The 25,940-nt window shown below is 43.3% G+C and overlaps 1 protein-coding gene across 5 annotated transcripts; it reads right to left on the bottom strand.

Annotated features, from left to right (window-relative positions):
• Positions 1–7,564: 7,564 nt before the first annotated feature.
• Positions 7,565–20,925, bottom strand: pecam1b (platelet and endothelial cell adhesion molecule 1b). 5 transcript variants are annotated; one of them, XM_023790695.2, is made up of 16 exons: positions 20,777–20,925; positions 20,626–20,688; positions 18,363–18,656; positions 17,953–18,234; positions 17,326–17,583; positions 16,292–16,555; positions 15,905–16,180; positions 15,323–15,637; positions 14,852–14,947; positions 14,731–14,761; positions 14,444–14,523; positions 12,576–12,629; positions 12,061–12,144; positions 11,463–11,519; positions 11,095–11,117; positions 7,565–9,845 (listed from the first exon to the last, which is right to left on the bottom strand). In XM_023790695.2, the coding sequence occupies exons 1-16, from the start codon at positions 20,847–20,849 to the stop codon at positions 9,789–9,791; spliced, it is 2,307 nt and encodes a 768-aa protein (XP_023646463.2). In that variant the 5' UTR covers positions 20,850–20,925; the 3' UTR covers positions 7,565–9,788. The 5 variants fall into 5 exon arrangements, 4 of the variants coding, with proteins under 4 accessions (XP_023646463.2, XP_023646467.2, XP_023646466.2 ...); XR_002835620.2 differs by lacking the exons at positions 7,565–9,845; positions 11,095–11,117; positions 11,463–11,519 and having other exon boundaries at positions 14,444–14,519; XM_023790699.2 differs by lacking the exons at positions 7,565–9,845; positions 11,095–11,117; positions 11,463–11,519; positions 12,061–12,144 and having other exon boundaries at positions 12,281–12,629; positions 14,444–14,519.
• Positions 20,926–25,940: the final 5,015 nt, after the last annotated feature.

Consider the following 25,940-nt stretch of genomic DNA (forward strand, 5'->3'; position numbering starts at 1 on the left):
GTTCATTTACACACTAACAGGGATAAACTGCCCTCTGGAAAAATTTCAGTGCAGGCCAATGTTTTCTTCAGCCATGGGGGCACCATTTATCTAATTTAGGATCATCTAGAGCCTAACAGCCAACAAAGTGGACAGGTTGCCCCCTTTGCTTCCCCCTGAGCCCATCAGTGCCCAGATGTATATACTGTTGGTGGTGCAGTCATTGATAGTACTGGTTATGGTCAGTGCTATTTCTGTGATGTTTTGTAATGGTATGTAGCAATATGGCCTACCAATGCGACGGCTAAAGCCAGCTAGATGCATGTGAGATCAAAGAGAAAACTAGACAATACCTAATTAATAAGCACCCAGGACAGGAGTGTGAATTACTTAAAGTTATGGTAGGTCGGATTACCTTCAGTGTTCTAATCTGTTAAATGACGGACAGGCTTCAGATTTTTCTGTCATTGTCAATATTAAGTCAATGACTTAATGAAAATATTTGGTCAACACGACCTCAGATACGTGTGTCCCTTGTGATGGATTGGTTCCCCCCCCCCCCATCCTCTTTGCTGGCTGGGGCAGGCTGAATAAGTTAAGTAACTAGATGGGTGGAATGATTCAGTTTTTAAAACCTATGAAGAAGTGCTGACAGATAAGGATGTGAATTTGTACCATACTTACATTTACATATGAAAGCATTTTGAAATTAGTCAAAGTCACTTTCACCTAAAAAGTTGATAATGCATAGCTTCAGTCACAGAGAGAGACGTGAAGGGGAAGTGGCGATGGACATCACACATTTCCTTGTGACAGTTGAAACACCCATTCAGCAGGCTCTGGGTGTTGTTAGATAAAGGTCTTGTGTCAGTACTGTTTAACAAAACTCATAAGCTCAATTGGTCATTACCTTTATTACATTAATTTCCATATTTTGCAGATGCTTTCATGCAAAGCGACATATAAGTGAGGCAAATAGCACATTGCAAGCATACAGCTGTCAAGGAGTCAGCTAGGCTCAGCTTCCAGTGAATGCCCAGGTACAGCTGTAAGCAGTACTGAAGCAGGAGATACACAACAACTTCTAACAAAGCAGAAATCTAATAAGACTATTCACTGACCAGTGGTTATTCTCTATTGTCTTCTCAATATATATATATATCTTCTATTGTCTTAGAGAGTAAATAGAACAAATTTAAAGCAGTCTCTTGAACGTATATACACAGTGCATTCTATTTGGGTAACAGTTGACAGACACATTCACACCCCAGTACAAAACACAAACACACCAGCATACAATAACACATCCCTAAATAATTCAGCCATCTCTGCAGCTTCAGCTTGTGGAGGTATGATGGGGCAGCCCCTGATTGGCCAATAGCTTATGGCACAGCATTCTACTAATAGAAGAAATATGTTTTCACCATTTATGGAAATCCGACTACTAACAGTTATAGTAATTCTAAATACTTCTTTATAGAATTAATGAGCGAATGACACAAATCGTATCCCTTCTCATGTAAAGAGGATATGATTAAGTAGAAAAGAAAAACAGTTGCCATGTCAAACCTGATGACCCTTACATTTTCTGCAAATAGCGAAATACAGTCATGAGTCAGATTTCTGACGTACTGTCTTTCGCTCTGGACAATCATCCACGTTGTTATTCAAGGCAAAAGTAATTAGACTATCTGCTCCTGTGAATAAACGAGATCATTTGATTTCCTCCAATTTTCCATAGTAGATATAAAAAAAAGGTCGACAACGATAATAATACCATTTTCTTGTCCTTCATTTAATTTGCTTTTTTTTCCCAGACTGCAGGATCTATCATTTTTCTTTATCCACCATTATCATCAACTTACTTTACTAGCAATGGTAAAAGCAATGTTGGATCGAAGGAGAAGGTAATTGGAGGAATGCATCCAGACACTGTGTCAAAAGCACTTTCTTTTTAGCCAATCAGAAATTTCCCATCGTTTTGTTCCTGAAGGAGCCTACGGTTTGTGGGCAGATGCAAGAACCACACAGTGATCAATCAATCCTTTGTTTACAGTTCAAAGCAATTTTGCCCGATGTGTGTGACACGTACTTAGAAGCATTCAGACACAAATAAATGCTGACTGCATCCTTAGAAACATGTAGGTAAAATGACCAACTACCAAAGTCAATGACATTGCAGGGGCCAGAGACACCAGAAAATTAAAGTGTTTTTTTTTGTCTTTCGTTTGTGCTTACAGATATGATTTTCGATTCCCTTTCCTTGAACAGTAAAGTCCTCACTGTATAATGTCTCATCAAGCAGATGCCAACTGAAACTGAGATCCTAATTAAATTTATTGCCATGCTTAGTTCAATAATGAATGTTGTGACAAAAAATAAGTGGAAAAAAGTATGTGAGAATACTCTGATGTGAGAATGCTGTGGAATTAAGACGGGCTTAGAATGCAAAATACTATTAGATTTTTCCACCACAGCCTGGCTTCCGTAGCTTTCGGGATAGGCTCTGGACCAACTGCCACGCTGAATAGGACAAGCATTTACGGAGAATGAATTGATGAATGGATTTATGGATGTTTCCACCACAAATAGGAAAAGCATTTAAGGCAACTTCTCCCATTACTCTGTCAATACATTTTCAGCAACTGCTAACTGAACAATCTTGTGGCAATCAGGCGATTTCATTGGCCATCACGTGTGCCCGTGTGCCCGTGTGCCACTCTAAATGACTTATTTAACTAATAACCACTTGCCTTAACAAAGCAGGAGTGGAAATCGGGGCAGCCGGCAGATTTCATGTAATTTATAAGCAAACAGGAGAGACATATGGAAAGGCGTCATCAGCTAGAGCTATTTTAAAAGGGAAACACGTTTTGAACGTTTTAAATAAAACAGAGAAAAAAGTAATCTCAAAAATAATCCTTTTAGCCGATAAAAAGTCATCTCAAATCTAATCCTTTTAGTCGATAAAAAGTCGTCTCAAAGCTAATCTTTTTAGTCGATGCCTATGGAACGTTCATTCCTTGAGGTTAACAGCTTTATAATGAAACTGCAGTACTACAATCCCTCTCTAGGTGGCAGTTCTCACACAAACACATCCTCCTGAGACCCGACCTATTCATTTATGTCCATTGTAGTGGTGATTGTATTTTTGCATTTATTTTTTCACTGATGTTGGGAAACGTATTTATTCTTGTTGTGCACTAAAGAGGACATGCTGTGAAATTAAAATAAGAATAAATTAGAAAAAAATGTAAATTGTAAGATGTCTTATTTCCTCCAAAGACAAATAACCTACAATTGAAGGACACTTTTTTCCTTGGGTCTCAGGGGGATATAATTTGTTAAATAATGTTCACATTTTAGAAATGGAGGCTAGGCCAGCTGCGCTGCTCAGTGCTACAGTATGTACTTAATAATGTTAAGCACTACCTAAATGGGAGAACTGAGCAGTAGAGACAAGTCAAGCCAACTACAAAAACGCTGCACGCTTTCAGGTACTGCGGATGGGTGAAATGCTGGAAACATCACGCGACAGAAAACTTTAACTCTGAAGAAACTTTATCATGATTACAGATACCACTAAAAGGTGATTCGTATTAGGCTGAATGCCGATCAGCAGTATGAGTTTTCAAAGCAACCTGAGGCAGCTAACAACCCCAAGGAGGTCAAACTGCACATCGATCACAAAACTGCAAAACTTCAATGTGTCAAAGTGGACAGTCTCAAACATCATGACAGCAAAGTGCACGAGTCAGAGCTCACCAATAGGGACAGACTCAACAGGCGAAACTTCACAAAGATGCAGCATCAAAAATGAACATATGACTCAATCAACAGCTCTTTGAACCAGCATCAGCAAAAACTGTGTATATCGTGACCTCCTCAAAATGCAATTTGTGGGCTGCTTATATTCAAGGCCAAGGCACAGAGGCGTATGCTGCGTAAGGAGCACAAATCCTGAGCAATATGGTCTGCTGAGTCATGCCTCACCCCTTCCCTACATCCAGACAGGATTATAGTCACTGAAAGCCAGAGGACGCCCTCCTGCGAGGAGTCTGTGGCGCGATGGGCAGTCATCTCTTGGGGGTCAGTATGTCTGGTTATGACTGTTCTGCATGGTCATATAACAGCTGAGGAATGAGGGCATTTCACAGGACTATGTGAAGCCTTTAGTGCATATTGTAAGGTGATAACCCCCCCCCCCACACACACAGACACACAGACACACACACACACACACACACACCACTAAGCAAAGTGAACATGAGCTTTATGACCACCAGGATGAAGTCACATGACTTTCCTGGGCTCCTCTGTTCACCAGATCTATATAGATGTATCCAGAGTCTAATAGCCCACTGTTAAGGACTTTTTCCGACTGAAGCTGTTCTGAAGGCAAACAGCGTACCTACACTATATTAGGTCAATCATATTAATATATTGTAGGGCATTTCTGTTATTTTGTGCATTCCCTGTATATATTATTTAAAGCAATTTCATGGGTTTACTGGTTGACATTTGTATTTTTAAACTATAATTTGTAGCACTATACAGGTACTTGTACTAAAATTACTGTGCTGTTCAGAAAAGGCAGGAAACTGCTTAAAATTCCCACGGTACAATAACTCAGACCATCGAGCTTTCAGAGCACTGCATGACTGTTGTCATTTTATGTCTAGAACATACTCTCAACTGCAGAGATAAACTGACATTTCTAAAACTTAACTGCAATAAATTGTCTCCCCCAATGCTTGAGGGAACAATACTTTATGAAAGCATTTTCTCATGACCCACTTTTTGCTGTATATGCCGCGTATTACTGTTTGCAACACATCCTAGTATAAATTCGGCTTTCCAGGCTCATTGGTATTCAATGGTTCTCTGCACCCTCGTTTTTTACAAATAGCATGGATGGGTATGTCCATATTTGGCAGCAGTAAGCTATGACCTTGGGTCCCGACACCTTGATCCCCCCTCCACGGTTTAGCCTCATTTTTAAAATCTTTTTTGGTCTCATTATTCCAAGTCCTGGGTTTTGTGTTTATGGATGTTTCGTGTTAGCAAGCTAAACACCAGAGACTCTCTCAAGCAGGTATGTAGGAATGAGCCTTACTAGCTTCCACAGCAGTGTTGGCACCACCTGTGCCCCCCCCCCATCCAAAAAAACAAAAAAGAATCAGTCATGGGCCCGGCCATCACATTCACATCACAGGCTGACACTGATCCGGAGCCAAAACGGCGGAGTCCCTTTACATTCTTTCAAAAGTGCAGTGCTTTAAAAGTCACTATCAGAAATGACCACTATGTGGCAGCATTGAGTGGTTAATATTAAGGCTGCTATGGGGAAGACAACATCCACAAAGCCAGTGTCCAGGTCCACAGCACGGGACCGTGCACATGTCTCCAGGAGAGCCACACACAGGCTTTGAAGGGGTTCTGTCGATTAGTATGTACTTGGCCTTCATTTACAGGGAAAGTATAAACTGTGCTGTTGCTAGGGAGACGCTGGAAGCGGCACAGGCCAGTGGAAACATGCTAAGATGCACGTATCCGAAGTATGCTTCACATGGGGCAAGGGCTCCTGCCACGTGAGGGATGACCAGGGGCATTGCGGACGGCAGGAAGGAGGGCAAGCTGGCTCCGTAAGGATCCAGTGACAGAAATGGTGTGGAGGAGACTTTGAGGAACGAGCCATCAGCAGGCAGCTGGCAAATAGAGGCAGCTCACAGCACCTGCTGATGTCTGTCGGCTGGGTCAGCTCCGCCAAGAGCCAGAAACCAAGGCGATATCACCGCATGGTCTGCGCTTCACACGTGCCTCACACTCAAATGGGTCTCTGGATGTAAGGTTACAGCAACTATCCAGTTTCTCCTAACGTAAGAATTTCATAACGATAATGCAATGCAACTGGTATGAAAAAACCAGGCAAACAAATGGCAAAAAGATCTAATAGATTTTTGACCTGATTATAACACAGATGACCAACTGTCCACAGGAATGGATGATGTGACAGCTTCAGTCTGCAGGTGATCCCCTTAAACGTGTCAGACGAAAGTTAAGCCCTGATTAAGCTTAGTCACATTTCAATTTCAAATGTCCCCCCCTGCCCGCCGAATTTTTCCCTGATACTCCTTTCCTCTTGTGTAACCCAATGTTCAGCAAAAATGCAAATAAAAATTACTCTGACAGAGAAATAACCATGTTCCAAATTACAGTATTATGCAAATGACACATCAGTAGAATTTAATCGAAATAAACATTTAATTTTTAGTTTGTAAATCGGAGTTTTTGCCTGTTTTATTCTTCGTGTCATTTTAAATGACTGTTGTCAAGCCCAGAGAGGTTTGTGAATTAGTTTGTCAGCTGATCAATAAAGGGAAATCTACTTTACGAGAGTGTTCCACATTATTAAGCACGCCAAAGTTCTCATGTAGTATGGGGAAGGAGAAAGACCTTTCTGAAGTTGCAAAGCATGAAATAGTGCAATGCCTTGCAAAAGGCATGATAACAAATGATATTTCACAAAAACTGACAAGAGATCATCAAACTGTTAAATGGTTTGTGGGTGATTCAGAGCACAAACAGATTTGTTCAGATGAAGGCAGGTTGAGGATAGTTTCAGTCAGACAGATGAATGCTTTAAAAAGGGCAACTCAGAAACATTGTTAAGCAGCAAAGAGGTATTAGAACCTCCAGGTGTCTCTGAAGTTCCAAAAGCCATTTGATGCAGGATCCTGCAGAGGCTTGCAGTCCAAAAAGTCTTTATTTCGACCTCACCTAACAAAAGCTCACAAGGAGAATTGTTTGGATTGGGCTAAAAAAATACATCAAGACAAATTTCCAAACCGTTTTATTCACAGATGAATGCTGAACACCACTGCATGGTCCAGATGGATGGAGTTCAGGGTGGTTGGTGAATGGCCACCCTATTACAACTAGATGTCAGCAAGGAGGTGGGGGAGTAATAATTTGGGCCGGAGTATTGGAGAATAAGATGGTAAGTCCCTTTATGGCGTTTGAAGGTGTAAGTATCAAGAAACTTCTGCAAAATATGTGGAGTTCCTTACTGACGGGGCACGAAACGAAGATCCATGCATTCAAGAAAAAAACATCTTCATGCAGGACAATGCAGCAGCACGTGCTGTAAAAAATACCATTGACTCTTTGGGTGCTATGGGGATAAAATGAGAAAATCATCATGGTGTGGCCCCCATCATCCCCTGACCTCAACCCTACTGAGAACTGGGGCAGAGGAATCAAAGTTCTCAGATGAAATATAGGCAGAAAATACACATGGCCTTACAAGTTCAATGAATAAAAGTCATATCAAAGTAGGGTTTCCGGTATTAATATGTAACTTTGCCTGTACTTTTTTATTTAAATTCTGTTTAATATTTGTAAAAGGGCCTCTTTATATAACAAATGTAAACAATTTTGGTTTCATGCTCATTCTCACCTACTGACTGTTACCAGACTTCATTTTGCATAATTTGGAACAATCTGTGGTTTTTCTATAAAATATTAAAAATAGCTATAGTCACTGTCAGTAGTTTGGCTTTTAAAACCATTCATAAGACAACTGTAATACAAATAAATCTTTATTCAAGCTGACGGTTTAGGGAAAACATTTGAAAATGGCATTTGCATAATAATTTGGAACAGAGTGTAAACAAAACTCATGTGGAAAAACATGCGGAAAACAGGACAGTCAGTCTGCACTGTGTAACCGAGGCATGGTTAATAAAAATCACTTCATTTTCAGACTCAAACAGGCAGGGGGCAGCATTGCCAAACGAGAGGTCCTGGCTGACCCGCTAACTTTCTACACGGAGAAGGCAACAATGGTTAGGTGAGTAAATTCTTGGCAGTTAAGTTGTTTTATAAGAAAATATGCAAAATGAAGTAAACGTATACAAATGAGTTTGAAGCTGAATAATCTAAACGGATTACCCCAAATCGACTAATATGAAGGAAAGGGAAACACTATTTGTATGGCAAAACAGGCTAAATAAGTTCAATGGCTAAATGAAATCAACATATTAAAAATATTCATATATATGCAGCCTTAAAAAAACAAAACAAAAACACTGCCCCTTGCAGACTATCCATCATATTGACACAAAGTTTATTCTTAAAAAAGCTATTTAAAATATTTAACACTTCAAAGTGTATGAATATGTATCATGACATTGAAAACCCTTTATTTTAGTTACTGATTGAAGTTTTTCGCCGTTCACACAGGTAGACTCTTCCCGTTACCGCTGTATCCTCTGCTCAAATACGGATATTTCCATCTTGAGAATCAGACCTCTAGGACATCTGGGTCTGTTTGCCAGGGGCGAAGTGACAGTTATCATCCACACACAGCGCTGGAAAGGAAGTCTCTGTTTGCGTTTCCATTTTCTCATACTTCCCTTCTCACCGCGTGCTTGCAGCCCGAACGATGTTCTCTGAGTCATCCAGTAAAATGCGATACCGCAGCTGTAGGAGAGGTGATAACTACCTTCCAAGTTACACTCTACATAAAATGTTATAAAACCATTTAGCCGGTTAACGGTGACGACAGTTTCTCGGTCTGAGAGCACGACGTTTATTCTGAGTTATATCCACACTGACCTCAAGTGGTACTAAGTGGAACTGATACATTTCCAAAACAGGCACTTTATAAAACGGCGATGCGTAGTTTGTTTCCACAAAATTTAATCAAAATTTTCATTTAAAATCCTTTTTTTCCCTCTCGCTTGGCTGTAAGAAAGTCATCACCATCAGGTTACAGTTTATGAATCTGACTGCACTTTGTGGTTGGGACAGCTAATGTCAGTCAGGGGCAGACTGAGGAACAGGCTTCTCTAGGCTGAAGAGCAGGGGCCCCAAATGATCAGGGGCCATCTAGTTTTTATCAGTCATTTTTTAACAAGTGATCCTTTATTGGTCGTTATTTTTTTGCGAGTTTGTGATTGATTAAAACTGAATGGGGAGACCAATTCTAAATGTATCTCTTTTTTGGTGCTCGTTTTGGTTGTATGTTCTGGAATGCGTAGTATGTTTCCGTTACATGGAGTCTGTCTTTATCAAAAATGCACAAAGGAAAGCATTCTAATGGCAAGAACTTGTTTTATATTCTTTTGGAATCTGCCCCTCTCTGTAAAGTTATCTGTGTTCTATGCTATCTATGGTAGATATGTCTTGTGTGCTGTTGACATGCACTGGATCAGATTGTAATATTTTAAGGACACCACTATTGACATAGGTCTATTCTGTGGGCTCTCTCTTACGCTCTTTCTGATTGCCGCATATGACTGACGTGAAAGGTTGCCGGTTTGTCGTTCTTCTGATGTGACTGCTGTCCTTTGATACATGGTCATCTTCTTCTTCACTTAGTGAAAATGATTTTATAATTACTATAAAATGTAATAGTTTTATAGTAAATTGTTGGATCCTTTTGGGGAGTGGGGGGCAGAAGAGGGGCCCATGGAAAATGTAGCCTAGGGGCCCATGAACACAGTTGCCTGCTGTTTGCTCCCACAGCTTTCAGAGTACTTGCAAACCTGGGAAATGAGTACTACTTGCAGCAGTATGTGGCAGAGCTGTAAGATGCTAATGAGTACTTGCATTTTGTAGTCATATCTACTGGCTATTAATATGGTGTGTATTATTGCATCTGATCCATCTCCTAAATGCTTCCAGGTGAGATCTAAAAGTTTATGTAAAGGGCAGGTACTCGATTACAGTCCGTAGTTGCGGTTTAACAAATTGCACCCCGAGCCAAGTGATGTTTCTCGCACGACAGGGTGGGGGTGCCACCATCACTGCATGATCGGCGCTTCATCATGGTTCAGGTGGATGTACTCCACTGCCCCCTCCTAGGGTGAAGACAGACAAGGTTATATCACTTCGGGTCCGCAAAACCGGCACACAGACAGCACATGGAGATTCGGGTCAGGGAACTCATATTCAGCTCTGACCATACAGCCGACACGTGATTAGGAACAGAGGTGGGTAATTCAGGTTCAGAAAGTAAAAATCCAGACCAACATTTTTTTTCAACCAACCAATTCAGTACTCTTCTGTAGTTTTTGGACCTGAACTATCCACCTCTGATTAAGAGTAATATCAAAACTGTAATATAAATACTAAGCATGTAGCAGTAGTCTGGACATAGTTACATTTCCCCTTTACATTACCTTTAAAGAATAATTACGTTTTATATAATCAGGTATATAGTATATACATATAAATTTAGCACTACTGTATGAATTAAAGTCATATTGTGGATGGAGGGAGTGATGGAAAATGGGGTTTTGAAACTCACAAAGGGAGGAACTGGATCATCAATCATTGCCTGGTTTAATCCAGTGGCAAACCAAATAATCAGGTGGATGTGGATCACAATGGCCAGTGACTCACTGCACACAATACAGCACCTAATTTGCACTTCAAGGCTGCATTTCTCCCATCCCTCACAGTACGAAAAACTCTGACATAAGTCATCTTTGATCTAGACCACTGCATTTCTAATGCTGCAATATCATGAGCAAAATGCAACAAAAAATTATACATTTTTAAAATATAGTGGTAGTTCAAAGTGCTTTATGTTTGCAGTTCTGCCTCATGTAAACCAATAACAGGCCACGAAATGTGGCCCTTAGAGGCCAAAAAAAACACACATGTGAGTATTATTTCACTAATGCTCCCTCCCATATTTCCTCCTGCCCTAATATCATCAACGTCCAGCATACACACAGTCCCAGCTCAGCTCCACAATGGCCAGATTCAATTGTGCTGGCTTCCTCCCCTCCCTGCCCCCCCATCCCTCCTGTCAGCCATAAAGACGTCTCTGAGATGTTTTGGATGCCGCTGGTTGTAACCCCACGGCTAAGATGGTGCAGCTCGATAAGGGAAGGAAACTGGTGCTTTGGTGCCTTTGTACTCATTCAGGAAACTGTGAACAACAACTTCCCACTGGACAGAGTCAGGCCCCCCCAGTGACACGTTCCGCATTCTTTGAAAGATAACTAAACCAGCGTCATCACTGTAAATATATGTGACGGCATCCCCAAATAGTCACCCCCGGGCTGGTCCCTTATAGGTCAGAGACGCTGTTTTACTTACGTCGTCGATGCTGCATTCGGCACCTGTGAAAACAATTAGCGACAAGTTACGGACAGAATGTGCCAAGAAGTTCCAAAGTCTGCACACCGCGTAAGATGCAAATGGAGCGCAAAGCGATCTCATTTTACTGGTGATACACATCGACGTTTTCTAACAAAGTAACAGAACAGACTCACACAAAAGAACAGCTGAGGAAAACATTCCCTTGGCATAAACAGGAAGAGGAAACGGACACCTGCCGGTTCTCTACTCGTGAGTGGACGCTGTTACTCATACACAGCAAGCCTGTCCCCGCTCAGTGTTCTACATAATGGTGACCGTTTGGCAGTAACCGTGGTGCCCTGTGGTGTGGGGGGTGGTTGGTTCACCTTGGCAGGAATTCTGGAGCTCGCTGTACACAGTTTCAGTGCCTTTCCTACAAAGAGCTGCGCCACAAAAAAAAAACAATTTTGCGTCACTGTACTGTGATATACAAAGTATTCATTTTAATATTACACAATGATTAAAAACCAAAGTCACTGTTATGTTACAGTACTTCAAGAGACACATTAAGGTCAGCTGTAGGGGGACATAGGCGGGGTCTACAAAGGTCATCTTAATTACGATAATGAATTCCTTCCTGTTTATTTGGGAAAAATTGATGTTTCTCAAAGTGTGATTTTCTTGTTCAACAAGCTCTGGCAAATTATAAGCAATTTAGATAGACCACTCCCAAAAGGGAGCCAAAATGGATATTCCACTTATCTGGTAATGAATTCTATAAACAGTCCAGTTTGGGTCTTCAAAGACATCTGACTGAGATGAATTGACGCTGTCTCACAGAGGAATAAATACTGAGCAATTACAGTCCCACTCAGCATCCGGTGAGTCTATCGTCCGCACCCCTCCTCACAGAGACCAGCCCTGACCATGCGGTACTGAGCGCACGCTCATGGGGGAAGTATGGCGGGTTGTGCGCTCAGTCACCTTGAGCTGTGTTTGCAGGCTGGGGGTGCATGACCTCAGTATACTCCACGTCGCTGGAGTCCTCCTCTGCACTCAGCTCAGAGCCTACAGAAAACACAACAGCATAACGTGTACCGATGGAACAGAGGTTCCAGGGGTGTGGATTAACTTCTCTGGGGGCCCTAGGCTGATACAGCCACTTGAGGAGCCAGTCGAGGGAAGGGAGAGTATAGTTGCTGTTAGTAAAATTTGCTAATACGCCGGAGGGAGTGCTGGAGGTAAAATCTGCAGGGCAAGGGGGGGGATATCACACTGTGGATTGATTGGCCATTTTTCTTGGTGGGACGGGGCCCCTGATTTTGCCAGGGCCCTAGGCTGAAGCCCAGGGTAGCCTATGCATTAACCTGTCCTTACCTGAGAACCTGTAAATCACTGTAAAACGCGATTAATTGATGCTGCTGCATCTCCTGCTGCTGTTTTCTGCAGGAAACCTCTTGGGCCTTGTCAGCAAAGGCCCCTTACTGCCATATTCCTACCTGAGTCAGAGCTGCTCTTGCACCAGATGTTGCTCTCCGCTACATCAGTATCGACTGAAAGACACAGGGAGAGGGGGTCTGTGGTTAGGGGTCCCTAAGGCAGGGGGCGATGGGTTTTCCCTAGTGGGGTCCAGAAAAATGTCAACACAATGTCAAAATAACAGGTCTTTATCACATGGTAGGGACATTTGGTGCCCAACATGTCATATATACATCCCTTTTCACACACACATACACACACACACAGTTCCTATTGCTATCTTTATAGGAACCATCCATTCATTTCTATGGGCATAATCCTAATCCTAACCATGACCTTAACCCCTACCCCACCATACAAACCAAACAATACAAGACTTTCGGCTATTTTATTTTTTTGATTGCAGTCATAGATAGCGCGCAGACACACTCATGCACAGAGACATTCACGCACAGACGGACTCACTCACAGACGCACTCACGTACAGCGGACTCACACAGAGACACTCACGCACAGAGACACTCACGCACAGAGACATTCACGCACAGCTGGGTTATTGTATTTCCTCAACCTGCTGTACCCATTGAAACCCTTGATCCCCACATCCTTCTGCCACTTGACTTGCACCAGAAGGAAATTCTAAGTGCACAGCATTGTTCCAGAAAGCACTCATACTAAACAAGCCATAATATCATTTTACTGTTCAGAATCAATTTACAAAGATTAACAGTGTCAAAATTTGACCATGCGATACTTTAACAAACTAAAAACATTGGAAGGAGGCAGGTTCCAAAAATACGTTTTTATTTTAGGGAAATTTCTCCCATGCAAACAAAATATTATAGAACATGAACAGAGAGCATGATGTGCGTGCAAATGGACTCATGGAATGTCGGCATGGAGACACAGGCGAGGAGATGGACAGACATGAAATGAAAAGGACACAATGAAAAGGCCACGGGTTTCTTTATCAGCCTTTCTGGGAATGAATACAGACAACAAATAAAGCCCACTGCAGGTGGTGTGTGTGTGACACACACGGACCGTACAGGGAATTCCCAAGAAGACATTTTGAGCTTGGGGGGGGGGGGGGGGGGGACAGGGAGGGGACAGCAGGGTCTCGGAGATATACCAGCTTTTGAAAGTGTAGCCACTGTGTCTAATTTAGATACATGATAACAAGAGCCAATTAAAGTTGAAAATAGGAGTAGTCCATGTTTGCCCCTCTCTACTCATTTCATCAGGATGTATGGTGCCCGATCCCTCGTGGGCATTTCCTCTGCTGTCCCAGTGCGACTGGGCAGGTCTTTTTTTGGTTACAGAAACGCTTCCACTTCAGGCTGGCTCATCTCTAAACTGTCGCTGGGCTACTGTAGCTGCTCCGGTTGCTGCCGTTAGCAGGAAGAGATGCTGCACTATCGCACGTCCCAATGGTCGCTGTCCCCTCCACGTCTGCGTCTGTAATAAGATTCAGGGTGGGGGGGGGGGGGGGGGGGTTGTGTTGCCTGTGATACACATGCAGTAAAACCAGGCATCCACAACACACTACACCATGCAAACCTGGAGTTAGCGGTTAGCCAAATGCAGGTGTGCTAGCCACCCAATGCTCTGGGGAACTGTATTACTCCCGAGAGCCGGTGGGATGAGCTGGTGGTGCTCTGTGACACTGCTGCCCTCCATCTGTGACACGTAGCGGCACCGAGGGGTGTGACAGCGGCAGGGGTCGTAAGCGTGTGTGGATGCCCGTCTGCCCGTGGTGTTAGATGGCACGAATTGGACGCAGGGTGCAGGCGATGCCCATGCACACAGACAAAATGGACAGGGGGGCGAGAGGATTCCGGTGCATGAGGCAGGAAGCGGACAAGGGTTGGGGGGGGGGAGGTCCTACCTTTAGAATAATAAACGTCGTCGGCGTTATTTCGGAGACTCACGGTGACACAGTCATCTGGTGTAGCGCTCGAAGGCTTTCTGAGGAATGGTGATAGTAAAGTCATCATAGGCATTTTCAAACAGGGAGGAATGAGATCTTATTGGTCCCTGGGGGATGGGGGGGCGGTGCCTGTTTGCTATCTGAACACACAGTACAATAAGGGAGGTGTAGCTAACACGTTGGCATGTGCGCATAACAGCTGTACTGAATCACTGTGACAGGAAGAAAGGTACAAGTCAACTCACACTGACAGGTCCGTGGCCATCCTCCTTTGCCCTATAACAAAGGGGGGGGGAAATGGGAGAAGATTCATATGGGGTTAGGAACATGAGGTTTGGGATGCTGCAGGACCGGACACTTTTGTACCTCTCTTAACCTTGTACCAGACAACACCGATGATACCAGCCAGGACCAGGAGACAGAGGACGGCAATCAGGCCCTTCTTCCAACTGGCCATCTTCACTGTGTGGGATCAGAGAGAAGGGAATTTGTCATGCACTGCTTTGCTACAAGGGCAGGGGGAGGAAGTCCCCTTCTCAGGACAGATTCACACGGCAAATTCCTGAATGTTCAAGCTAGTGAGCTATGGCCGGTCAGAATCCCTGTCACTCAAGGCAACCCCACTGCCCCATGGTGGAGAACTGGAGCTCAAAACCCCGCTCCCACCCGGAATCTATGGCTAACGTTTATCCTGATCAATACAAACGATGGAGCTGAAGAAGGAGCCGCATTGCCCAGCTGTAAATAGTCACAGTCGGCAAAGTGAGACCCACAGCTAAGTGATGAAAAGGGGAAAAGGGAAAGGAGAATGGAAATGAGCCACAAAGCAGACCTCACCCTGAATGATGAGGATGCGACTTTCTTCACCCATATCTGATTGGTTCGTAGCATTGCAGTAGTAACCGCCCTCGTGCTCTTTGCCAGCCCGTTCCACTATGTACACGCCGAATTTGTTGTCGACCTTCTTGGTGTAGAGCACCTGTTTCTGCTGATACCGGTACCACGAGAAAGTGATGGGGGGGCTGCCCTTCTGGACGCTGCAGTAAATTTTCAGCGTGTCGCCTTCCTCGATGTTCCCCTCCTCAATTTCGTGACTTTCAATGTGTACCACCCTGGTGTCCCGGAGTGAAATTGTGACTTTTCTTGGGGGCACTATTGGGAGGCAGAAGAGGACTTATCAGTTTATTGACTGGGGAGGTTTCCTCTGATTGTGTGGACTGATTTTTTTTGATTGTAAGGGGCACAGACGTTCAGCAAAACAACTCCAATCAAATAAGCAATACATTCTAATTAAGTGGATTGTTGCAAACAAAGCCCAGCACAGGTGAAGACTCAATCCAATGAGTTGCTAACAGACAAACCAAAAAGATCTCACTCAGCTCCCGTGGCTGCTCTGTTGCAAGAAGCTGAGGAGCTCACCTATGACTCTGTGGCTTTGTTTCGAATTCTCTCCCTGAGGGCCGTCATTTTGGGCGTGGCAGGAGAAATCCAGATTATCCACTTCATCCTTGATGGTGGTGTTGAAGACAGCATAGCCTACGGGTTGGCTCACTGTCTCACTGGCCACCCACTGCTGGCCGTGCTTCAGGGTGTAGAGGATGGGAAGGGAGCCCCGCTCAGAGCGGCAGCGAATTCGTATTGTCTTCCCCAAGACCACCTTATCCAAGACCTCTAACTTAGGGGTCGACACCAGCTCTGACACAAAAATGAGGAGAACGGGAACGAGATGGAGAAGGTCGTCAGTTATATTTACATGCATTTAAGAAACCTTTTTGGTCAGGCAGGACAAATATAAGCATGTCACACCTTTTGCTTTGAATATGAAATCTCTGCTGCTTTTGGAAATTCCTCTGGCTTCAGCGAGGCAGCTGTAATTGCCATCAAAGGATTTTGCTGCCGTCATCATGCTATCGGCCTTGAAGGACCGGCCGTCTTTATATATCGTGTACATTACATCTCCGTGGCTGATTCTACTTGTCATTATGGTCTTGCTGGAGCAGCTGAAATTGAACTGCATCCCCTCAAACACCAGTGGCGGATTCATGGTCATCACTGGCTCTGAGAACAGCTCTGTCAGGGAAGAAAAAGAAACAGTTACCTAACACAAGCTTATGCCTCAGAATGTGTGTAAGAGCCCTGTGTTGGTTTTAACTGCTAAGTATTGGGTAACTATACCACTATCACAAATTATATATACAGTACCGTGCAAATATCTTATGCAGACAAAGAAAATGATTTTTAAATGATCTTCATCTCACTATGATATTATGCCTGTCAAAGTGTGTCAGCTTAACCATTTCAAAATGTCTTCTAAAATCACCACAGTACATGGAGTAACCGTCCAATACACTATGTATTTTTTGACTCGACCACTAACCCGCGTTGTTTGACTAATCAACACCCCATTGAGTTATGTAACAAATAAAGTCAATTAATTGAGCTGGTAGAGAAGTTCAATGAATACGTAGAACGGCTGAGGTGCCCTTATGACGAGGTTTAGGAACCAAAGTTTGTCTAGCCATCCAACAAAATATTAATAACTTAATGAAACATATTAATAGCTTGATGAGAACAGATGAAACTCTCAATTAGTTTTTATGGTGTTACTGTTAATTTGCATATGTTAAAATGTCAAATAGTTTTTTTTTCCTGAGCAAATATACCACTTCTACCAAGATAAAGAGCCATAAACATTTTCTTTGACTGCTTTACTTGAAACACACAGGCACTGTGCAATTGCTGTTCATTAAAAACATACTGGATGGAAATTAGCACTGGAGGGTGCACATGAAATGTACGAGGGCCCCTTAAAAATTCATTAAAAAAAATGTCATCCTCACCTGTTACACTTACATTGGCTGAAGCGGTCTTCCTCACGTTTCCCGTCGTTAATATACATTCATAACGACCAGAATCTTGGGGTTTGGCAGTCAGCCCTCTGCTGACTGTGTTATTTCCTTCCTGATGCCACTTGTTCGTCAATAGGCGCATATGTACACTTGAGTTGCTCCCACTGACAGTACAGTTCACCTCCAAATGGTCTCCTTCAACAACATTTCTGTTAGGCCAAACTGAAATGTCTGCTTTAATAGACAGCGCTACGGGCAAAGAAGAAACAAACAAAAGGTTATTATATCCATGATTAGCGGGGCTCCAAGCACCATAACAGGTGGGGGGATGACTATCAGCAGGTTAAAGACACACAAAATTCATACAGAGATACCTACCATTAAAGTTTGATCCTTATTGGCCATTGTTAAGCCTCTAAAATGGCTTCTGAAATAAACTTTGTCTATATATGAAGTAAACTTTGCAGATTAGCAGATAAGTCTATGGGGTGCAGCTTAATGGTACAATTCAGTTTAAGAGACATGTGCCAAAATGAAAAAAAGTGCACTACAGCGCCCTCCTCAGGCTACAACAGGACTGCAGGGCTTCCACAAAGATGTGGATGATTGTAACCTCACCTTCCACATCTATGGTGATGTTCTCACTCATTTCCGATTTCACGATATTGTCCGCCAGCCGCACGGCATACTGACACCGCAGGGTCTTCCTTCCCGGCGTGAAGTTCAACTGGACTTTAAACTCATTTTTATCACTCGGAGAGTATTTGATTTCTTCACCGTTCTCGTAGAAGTAGAAAGTGAAGGAGGCGCCGAGCTCGTCACGGGCATGGCAGGTGGCCGTCACCCCCCGGTCCTCGGGAATGCGGCTTTCGCTGATGCTAAGTTCAGGGGTCTGCAGACCTGGGAGCACAGGACAGCATCAGCATGCGGCGCAGCCCTGGGGTGGAGCAGACAGCGGCAGTGCAGGCCTTCACTGCGTACGACAGCTCAGGCGAGAGCAAAGAGGACACGATCAAGGCACCACATACCTGTGACAGTTAGCAGTACCTCTGAACTGTCGCTGTTCTTGTCTTCTGCTTCAACGCGACACTTGTATCTCCCCGAGTGTGAAACTCTGGCACTCATTATATTATACGACACTGTGATATCTTGCGTCTCCTTGGTGTCCAAGGCTTGACCATCCTTAAAGAAGGTGACCTTGTGACTGCGAGTAACTTGTGACGAGTAGCTGACCCGACCCTCACAGACGACAGCAACGCGCTCCCCCCTCTTCACACTGCTTCGGGGCTCCAGCGTCATCGTCACTGGAGATATGTAGATGACTGAAGAACATCACAGACACTCCATGAAGAGCCACACAGATCACAGGCACTCCATGAAGAGCCACACAGATCACAGGCACTCCATGAAGAGCAACACAGTAACACTAATAATTACTGAAACTAAATCAAGCAAACCAAACTTCAGGAGACGCATGATAAGAAGTGCATTAAAGCTAATGATGTCATCATTTTAGCTTCATTGAACAGGCAATGAACACAACAGAGGACAGAAAGTCCTTAATTTTTGATCAGGAATAAAGAATAGGCCATCCCATCAGAACCGGGCCGGCTCTTTTCTAGGACTTTGTTCCACCTGGTATTGCTCAGCATTCCATCACACAATGAGCTGAAGCTGGGAAATGCTCACAAGGGCGGGATGAGCTGGGCCAGCGAGCGAGACCCCAGCCCCCGACGTGAGACTATGCTACATCGACACACATGAGCATGTCCGCTTCCGTTTACATTATTACCGGTGCTGTGGAATCTCTGCCTCGTCCAGACAAAAGCATGACATGGGGCAGGCTCCCGTAAGGCCCTTTCTCACCGAATGAGGCGCACGCTCTCCTGCACGCAGGGACCCATTATTTCTATAGCTTGCCCAGCTTTCCGCATCGCATGGCTCAGTGAACTTGGGCCTGAAGTTCAAACTTGTAGAACTTCTGTGTGCCGCCATCTGACATACTGCTGGTGTGGCCAATAAGAAATCCGCGGAAGAAAACAGAGAAGATAGTTCTGGCAGTTTCAGATTTTCCTGAAATGTATAATCCATCCCACCTCTCCTACAGAGATATTATAAAGCAACTATGTATCATTAATATCATGTAGCCACAGTTTTTTTTACTGCTGCTCTTCTTAAAAATATGACAGCTACTGCTTTCTTTTTGGAACAACGCAGTTTTCATTGTCGCAGTAAGCGCAGCAGCCGCGTTCGGTGAAAAAGGCCCTTTAGAGATAGGAGATGCATGTGGCAGCACAGAGCGGCCTCCTCTCAAAGCCGTCACACCACGGCACTCTGCAGCCAGCACTAAAACGTTTAGGAGAACAAGCTCTCTCACTATGGAAATTAAGGTAAAAAAAAATCATTTTTTACCATTTATTCTCAAGTTACATCAAGTTGATGGGGTGTCTAACATGTTCTGAAAACAGCAAAGTAAGTCCCTTTTCATTGTCTTATACACCGTCTTTTTAAGAACATAAGAACATAAGAACTATACAAACGAGAGGAGGCCATTCGGCCCATCGAGCTCGCTTGGGGAGAACTTAACTAATAGCTCAGAGTTGTTAAAATCTTATCTAGCTCTGATTTAAAGGAACCCAATGATTCAGCTTGCACTACGTTATCAGGAAGACTATTCCATACTCTGACTACACGCTGCGTAAAGAAGTGCTTCCTTAAATCCGGTTTGAAATGTTCTCCTGCTAATTTCCACCTATGGCCACGAGTTCTTGTATTTGAACTAATGCTGAAGTAACTATTCGGTTGAACAGCATCCAAAACTGTTAGAATCTTATAGACCTGGATCATGTCCCCCCTCAGTCTCCTTTGCTTGAGGCTGAACAGATTTAGATCAACCAACCTTTCCTCGTTTCAATTCCTTATAATAAAAAGACATTTCCAGAAATATATGGCAACAAAATAATGGCATTATACAGAAACATAAAGTGAGAAATGTGTCAGTGTCCAGCATATAAAACAGGGCTGGGCAATCTTATCCAGAAAGGGCCGGTGTATATGCGGGTTTTCACTGCAACTCCCTAATTAGATTACTAATCAGAGGACTGATTGGCAGAAGAGTCCTCACACCTGGGTTTGAACAGCTGACCTACAGGTTATCACAAAAAACCTGCATACACACCGGCCCTTTGCGGATACGATTGGCCACCGCTGGTACAAAAGCATTCGACAGAACACATACTTTCTGAAGCACCTCTGTCACCTAGCTAAACTCGATGGATGAAATGCACTCACCTCCCTGCCTTTCAGCACCTTGCCCTGGAGGTTCGGGGAAAGCCCAAGGAGTGGACAGGAGGACTAGGGAGGAGGTTGAAGAAGGAGACGAGTTAAAGCATTTTGAAAACGGCATCGTGAACTTGAGGGCCGGAGGACAAGGCACTCTTACAGGTGTGGAGGATCAGTAGGGTGAGGAGAGGTCTCGGTTTCATCCTGAGCAGGGGTCCGGGGGTCTCCCACATCACAGGACAGCGTAGAGATGACTGACCAGCAAACAGAAAGCTGGGGGAATGTCGGTGAGCGTCGGGTGGGAGCCGCCCAACAGATTAACTTGATTTGCCAGGAAGTGACTGTGTTTCCTGAGGATATGTGAGCCTCAGCTCCCTGTTGCTGTTTTGGAATTTGCTTTGTCTGGGGAGCATGAGGGGTGCCGTGTGCTTGGCCGGCATGGGGGGGCACATGGGGGGGCACACACATGTGAGGCCTGAGAGCTCGACTGACCCACCGCAATGATAATAGACCCCCGAGGGAACCAGCTGCCAGCGTGGTACCAAGGCATCCAAAAGTGCGACACCATCTACCTGAATAATTTGGGGGGGGGGGGGGGACTGCAGCCTAACTCTGGCAGTATAGAGCAGAAGATGGGAACACTGGAAGAAAACTTTTGTCTCTCAACCACTTTAACGAAATTAATCAGAGACCATTACGTGCAAGAATTTCTTCTTTATGAGTAAGCAAGCATGATTTTCCTTCTGCAGCTTGAATGAAGACCCCTCCCCTCCCCATACAGACAATACAACAATACATAGACAGAGAGCTCGGGGTGGGGCCTTCACACCTTTACAATACCAATTCTTAAATACTTCTAAACATTTAATCTAATATTCATCTAATTACTTCTAATAATTTTGTACTAAATGCGTATAATAATCATGCACACAGCTTTTCGTTAACATCCATTGCACATATGTAAAAGTTTCTTTGCTTGAATGAATGAATGTTGCATTTATGTAGCGCTTTTCGAGACAACCAAAGAGCTGCCTTTAGTACACAAGCCTCACTTAGACCAGGGTTTCCCAACCTGGGGACCGTTGCCCCCTAGTGGGCCATTACGGTATTGAATGTGGGCCTCCAAGTGCTGATGTGTATTTTTTGTAGGTTAATTAATGGGAGGCTTGATAGCAAGGTAAAACAACAATAAAGTGGATTGATGGCTTTCAATGGGATCAGTTAAATCGAAAACAACAGTTGAAACCAATGAAGAATAATCAAACGTTAAAACGAAAATCAAATGTTATGAGAAAATACAGTCATTCCTTCACATTTACAAGGGTTAGAGACAGAAGATCTACTCTGAACGTGAAAGTTAAATTAATACTTGGGGCCCTTAACCTCAATCCATAACAATCTGCTAGCCTGAATGACAATATATAAAGTCTTACCGATTACCAATTTCTCAACAAACAGTACAGTACTGCAAAATTTGAATGGCAAATTGCTTTGTCATTTTCTATCAAGACCTTTTAACGTAATATACAAACCATCTAAATTATGTACAAATTTACTATTGTACGCACTAGGGAGTACTACATTTTGGACCCATTATTAAAATAATTTCTGGTAAGACTTGCATAGTGTCTCGTCTTCCTTATGGGGATTCCCATCTTATGGTGAAAGCGGTTTCTGTGGCTTCGTCGAAAGCCCCAATCGGTAGAGGATAGTAGGTTCCCCGTCATTCTTTGGAGCTGATGCTCTCCACCGATGTCTTTCCCTTTAGGGGCCAATTGATACTGCTGATAATAGTTTGTTACCTAGATGGCATACTCACCACCTGGGCATTGATTTTTCCAGTCTGCAGTACAGCTGGCACAAATAGCATTATTGAACAGAAGGTCTCTTGCAAGTAAGACTTTTGTATTAAATGATACAAAACCTAAACTTTCTGCTTGTTATTGAGACATGGTTGTGTCCTGGTGATTTTTCTGCCCTATTGGAAACTTCACCACCCAGCTTATAACTTCTTAAGCACTGTCTGGCCAAGGTGGGGGAGTTGCAGTATTTTTGAAAAACGTTTTCAATGTTTTAAATTAGAAACTGATGTGTTTAAATCCATTTGAAGTACAGTGATTGAAGGTTATGGGCCATTGTTCATTGCTCCATTGTTCATTGTTTTTATTCATGATTTTTTTCATGTCTTATGGCTGACAATCTGTGGACCCTGGGTGATTTCAACATTCATGCATGCTGCCCTTCAAACCCCTATCCTCCTGAGACCCAAGGAAAAAAGTGTCCTTCAATTGTAGGTTATTTGTCTTTGGAGGAAACAAGACATCTTACAATTTTGATTTTTAATTTCACAGCATGTCCTCTTTAGTGTACAACAGGAATAAATACGTTTCCTAATATCAGTGAAAAGATAGATGCAAAAACAAAATGTCCACTGCAATGGACATGAATGGGTGGGATCTCAGGAGGGTATGGCTCAGGATTCATTTCACATTGAGACGTTCAATTTAACCCATTTGGTCAAGGCACCAAATCACAGCTGTGGTCATATACTGGATATTGTTTTATCCTCTCGGATGCCTATCGGTGAATATTGAAGATCTATGTTTGATTTTTCGGATCACAAGCTTATTGACTTTGATATGCCTTTAACTTCTATGTCTTCTCCTACATCTACAAAACTTCCATGCAGCTTTTCTAGCTGTATACTGTGGTGATCAAAATTAGAGAACGAGACGTTTTTGTGGTATACAAAGTCACAGTTATCTGAATTCAAATATATCTAACATGAATAGAAAAGATGTATTTTAATCCTGTTTCATCAGTGAAAGTTATGCCACATCACAAAATAAATAGTTTAGGCAAGAAATTTAAAGGCATGCAATGAAAATTAGAGAACAGTTTTTTTTTTCTGCAAGAAGCCTACAAATGAATTCTGTCAACCTTTTTAAATGATTATAACTTTCAGAAATTAATAGGAAGCATAGAGGCCCTTGCTTTAAATGACTGCCGCATCAGCGCCCGCAGGACATCATCACTTTCTCACACTGCTCTGACCATTTTCTTCCTTGCATCTTCCAGTTTCTTCCACATTTTGGGAACTGTAGTGGGTTTGTTTGCCATAATTTTGCCGCCAATTACCTTCCAGAGATTCCTGGTAGGGATCAGATCAGGACTCTGGGCTGGCCACGTCATCATCGTGATGTCCTCAGCTTCGAGAAGCTGCTTCACCCCTTTTGCAGTGTGGTAAGGGGCACTGTCTTGTATCAAAATGACTGGCGGATGCTACTAAGGAAGGAGCCGCGTGTTGCTGAGGGAGGTTCTGACGCTCATTAGCATTCACCACATAGCCGTACGAGAGGCCAGACTCCTGCCGCAGAGAACATACCCCACACCATGACACTAAGCCCTCCCAACTTTTCTGACTTCTTCACACACTTTTGGTGGAGTCTTTCTTTAATTCAATGTCACAAATAATGATTCCCACCTGAACCAACTAAATTAAACCTGTTTCCATCACTGAAATTAACTTTAGACCATGCTCCTCGGCAAAGGGCTAGTCTAGCCTTATCATTCTCCTTGCTAAGTGGCTCGTTCACCCTGCAGTGGGCTTCCAGTCCACATTGTCCCAGATGACGGGACCCTCTCAAGACAAGTCCTTGCCCTGGCTAGAACTAACATGGCGAGCAATTCCAGCTGCAGAACCGAACCCCCACGAGGTTCTCCGTATCATCCTGTTCACTGGCATGCTCATCATGTGTGGGCAAGCAGCCTTTTCTGGACTTGAATGTCTTACCTTTATTATACAGCAGGGTTCTTCAAATCTGAACCTCGATTCCAAATCCAGGCCTTGTTTTCAGTTCTCCCAGGTAGTTAGGTTAATAATTACTGATTCTGATTGGTCAGAGGCTTCACACTTGGCTCACAGGTAAAGGAAGGCTGGAAAACCAGCAGTGCTCAGACCTCGATTTGAATAACCGTGTTATATAGCTTCAATATTTGAACAACTAACTTTTCATCCAGTGGCTAAGAGAATCATCCCATCAGCCTTCATCTGACCAGCCTGACAATACAGGGTTTTGTCAACCTGGAGAGGTCCACCATCATGCAAAATGCCTGCCAAACGTTGCCAAATAGAACTGGGTTACCAGATATTTCAGATTAGGTCCAAAAATTGCCAAGTATAACAAATCGTTCTCTAATTTTGATGAAATATCTGATGAAATATGATTAAAATACATACAGTAAAATCCCGTTAGAGTGGACTTGCTTATAACGGAATCTCGTCTATAACTGACGAGGTTTGCTGGTCCCAGCCGTGCACCTTTAAGAACATGCAGAAAAAGCATCGGATATAGCGGACTAGCATATAATGGAATTTCGCTTATAACGGACCAACAATTCAGTCCCCAGGGCTGCTTTTAGCTGTAGTTTTGTTCGGCTATAACGGACATGCAGGCTCCGCCTACAAGGCGCGTGGCGTGCCGGTGATATACAGCGCAGATACGTACGTAGTCGGGATTACTAATAGTCACGCATCTGGTCAGGTAAAGTTGTATTACTACATGTACAATATAATAATCTATACCACAAGTGGGTCTGCTGGGGTGTGGCATGAGTAAATGGTGTCCTGTAGTTGTGTTCTGGGCAAACAGCAACTCTGGATATAATGGACTTTGGGAGATAGACTGTTTTGCCAGGTCCCTTGAAGTCCATTATAACTGGATTTTACTGTATCTTCTATTCATGTCAGAATAACTTTGAATTTGTATATCACAAAAACATCTCTTGGTCACCAATTTCAATTGCCACTGTAACCTAAGATACTGCTAGCCTTTATCAAATGCTTTTAGCAATAGTCTACAGTTTACAAATAACCCTACAGATTGGTTGAATTACTCTCTGTCCAGGTCCTAAGAAGGGAGTACATGAAATTTCTGGATAGTTTTAAATTATCTGCTAACAGGATCCTTGGCAATGTCGGGCACTTCAGGTCCAGAACCTACAACTGTTTTCACCAACCAGTTGAGTAGCTACTCTGTGACTCTTTATGGTCAACTGGTTGATAAAAATAAAATAAAAAAACAATTTGGTCTGGATCTGTATCTTCTGGACCTGAAATGGTCATCACTGGTCCTCAGTCCAGGGGGGACAAAGTGATGGGAAAAAATGATGAATAAAAACATTATTTGGCTTAGGGGGTCTTTAAAGTAGTGCACTATCGGGAGCTGGGAGGGAGCAAAAATGTAGACTGTCTGTGGATCCCTGAGAACTGGATTGGGAAACACTGTCATACAGTTCTTTGGTCAACCTCTGTTTTATAAATA

This window comes from Paramormyrops kingsleyae, chromosome 5 (assembly GCF_048594095.1).
Source record: "Paramormyrops kingsleyae isolate MSU_618 chromosome 5, PKINGS_0.4, whole genome shotgun sequence".
NCBI lineage: Eukaryota > Metazoa > Chordata > Actinopteri > Osteoglossiformes > Mormyridae > Paramormyrops > Paramormyrops kingsleyae.

What these genes read in the sequence shown, in the direction of transcription:
- pecam1b (XM_023790695.2), bottom strand. Translation starts at nt 20,849, where the DNA reads ATGTGGGAGACCCCCGGACCCCTGCTCAGGATGAAACCGAGACCTCTC. An exon ending in CCTACTGATCCTCCACACCT is followed by an intron (nt 20,689 to 20,776) that starts GTAAGAGTGCCT and finishes CCTCCTCCCTAG; the next exon opens with TCCTCCTGTCCACTCCTTGG. An exon ending in TTTCATATTCAAAGCAAAAG is followed by an intron (nt 16,181 to 16,291) that starts GTGTGACATGCT and finishes TTTTTGTGTCAG; the next exon opens with AGCTGGTGTCGACCCCTAAG.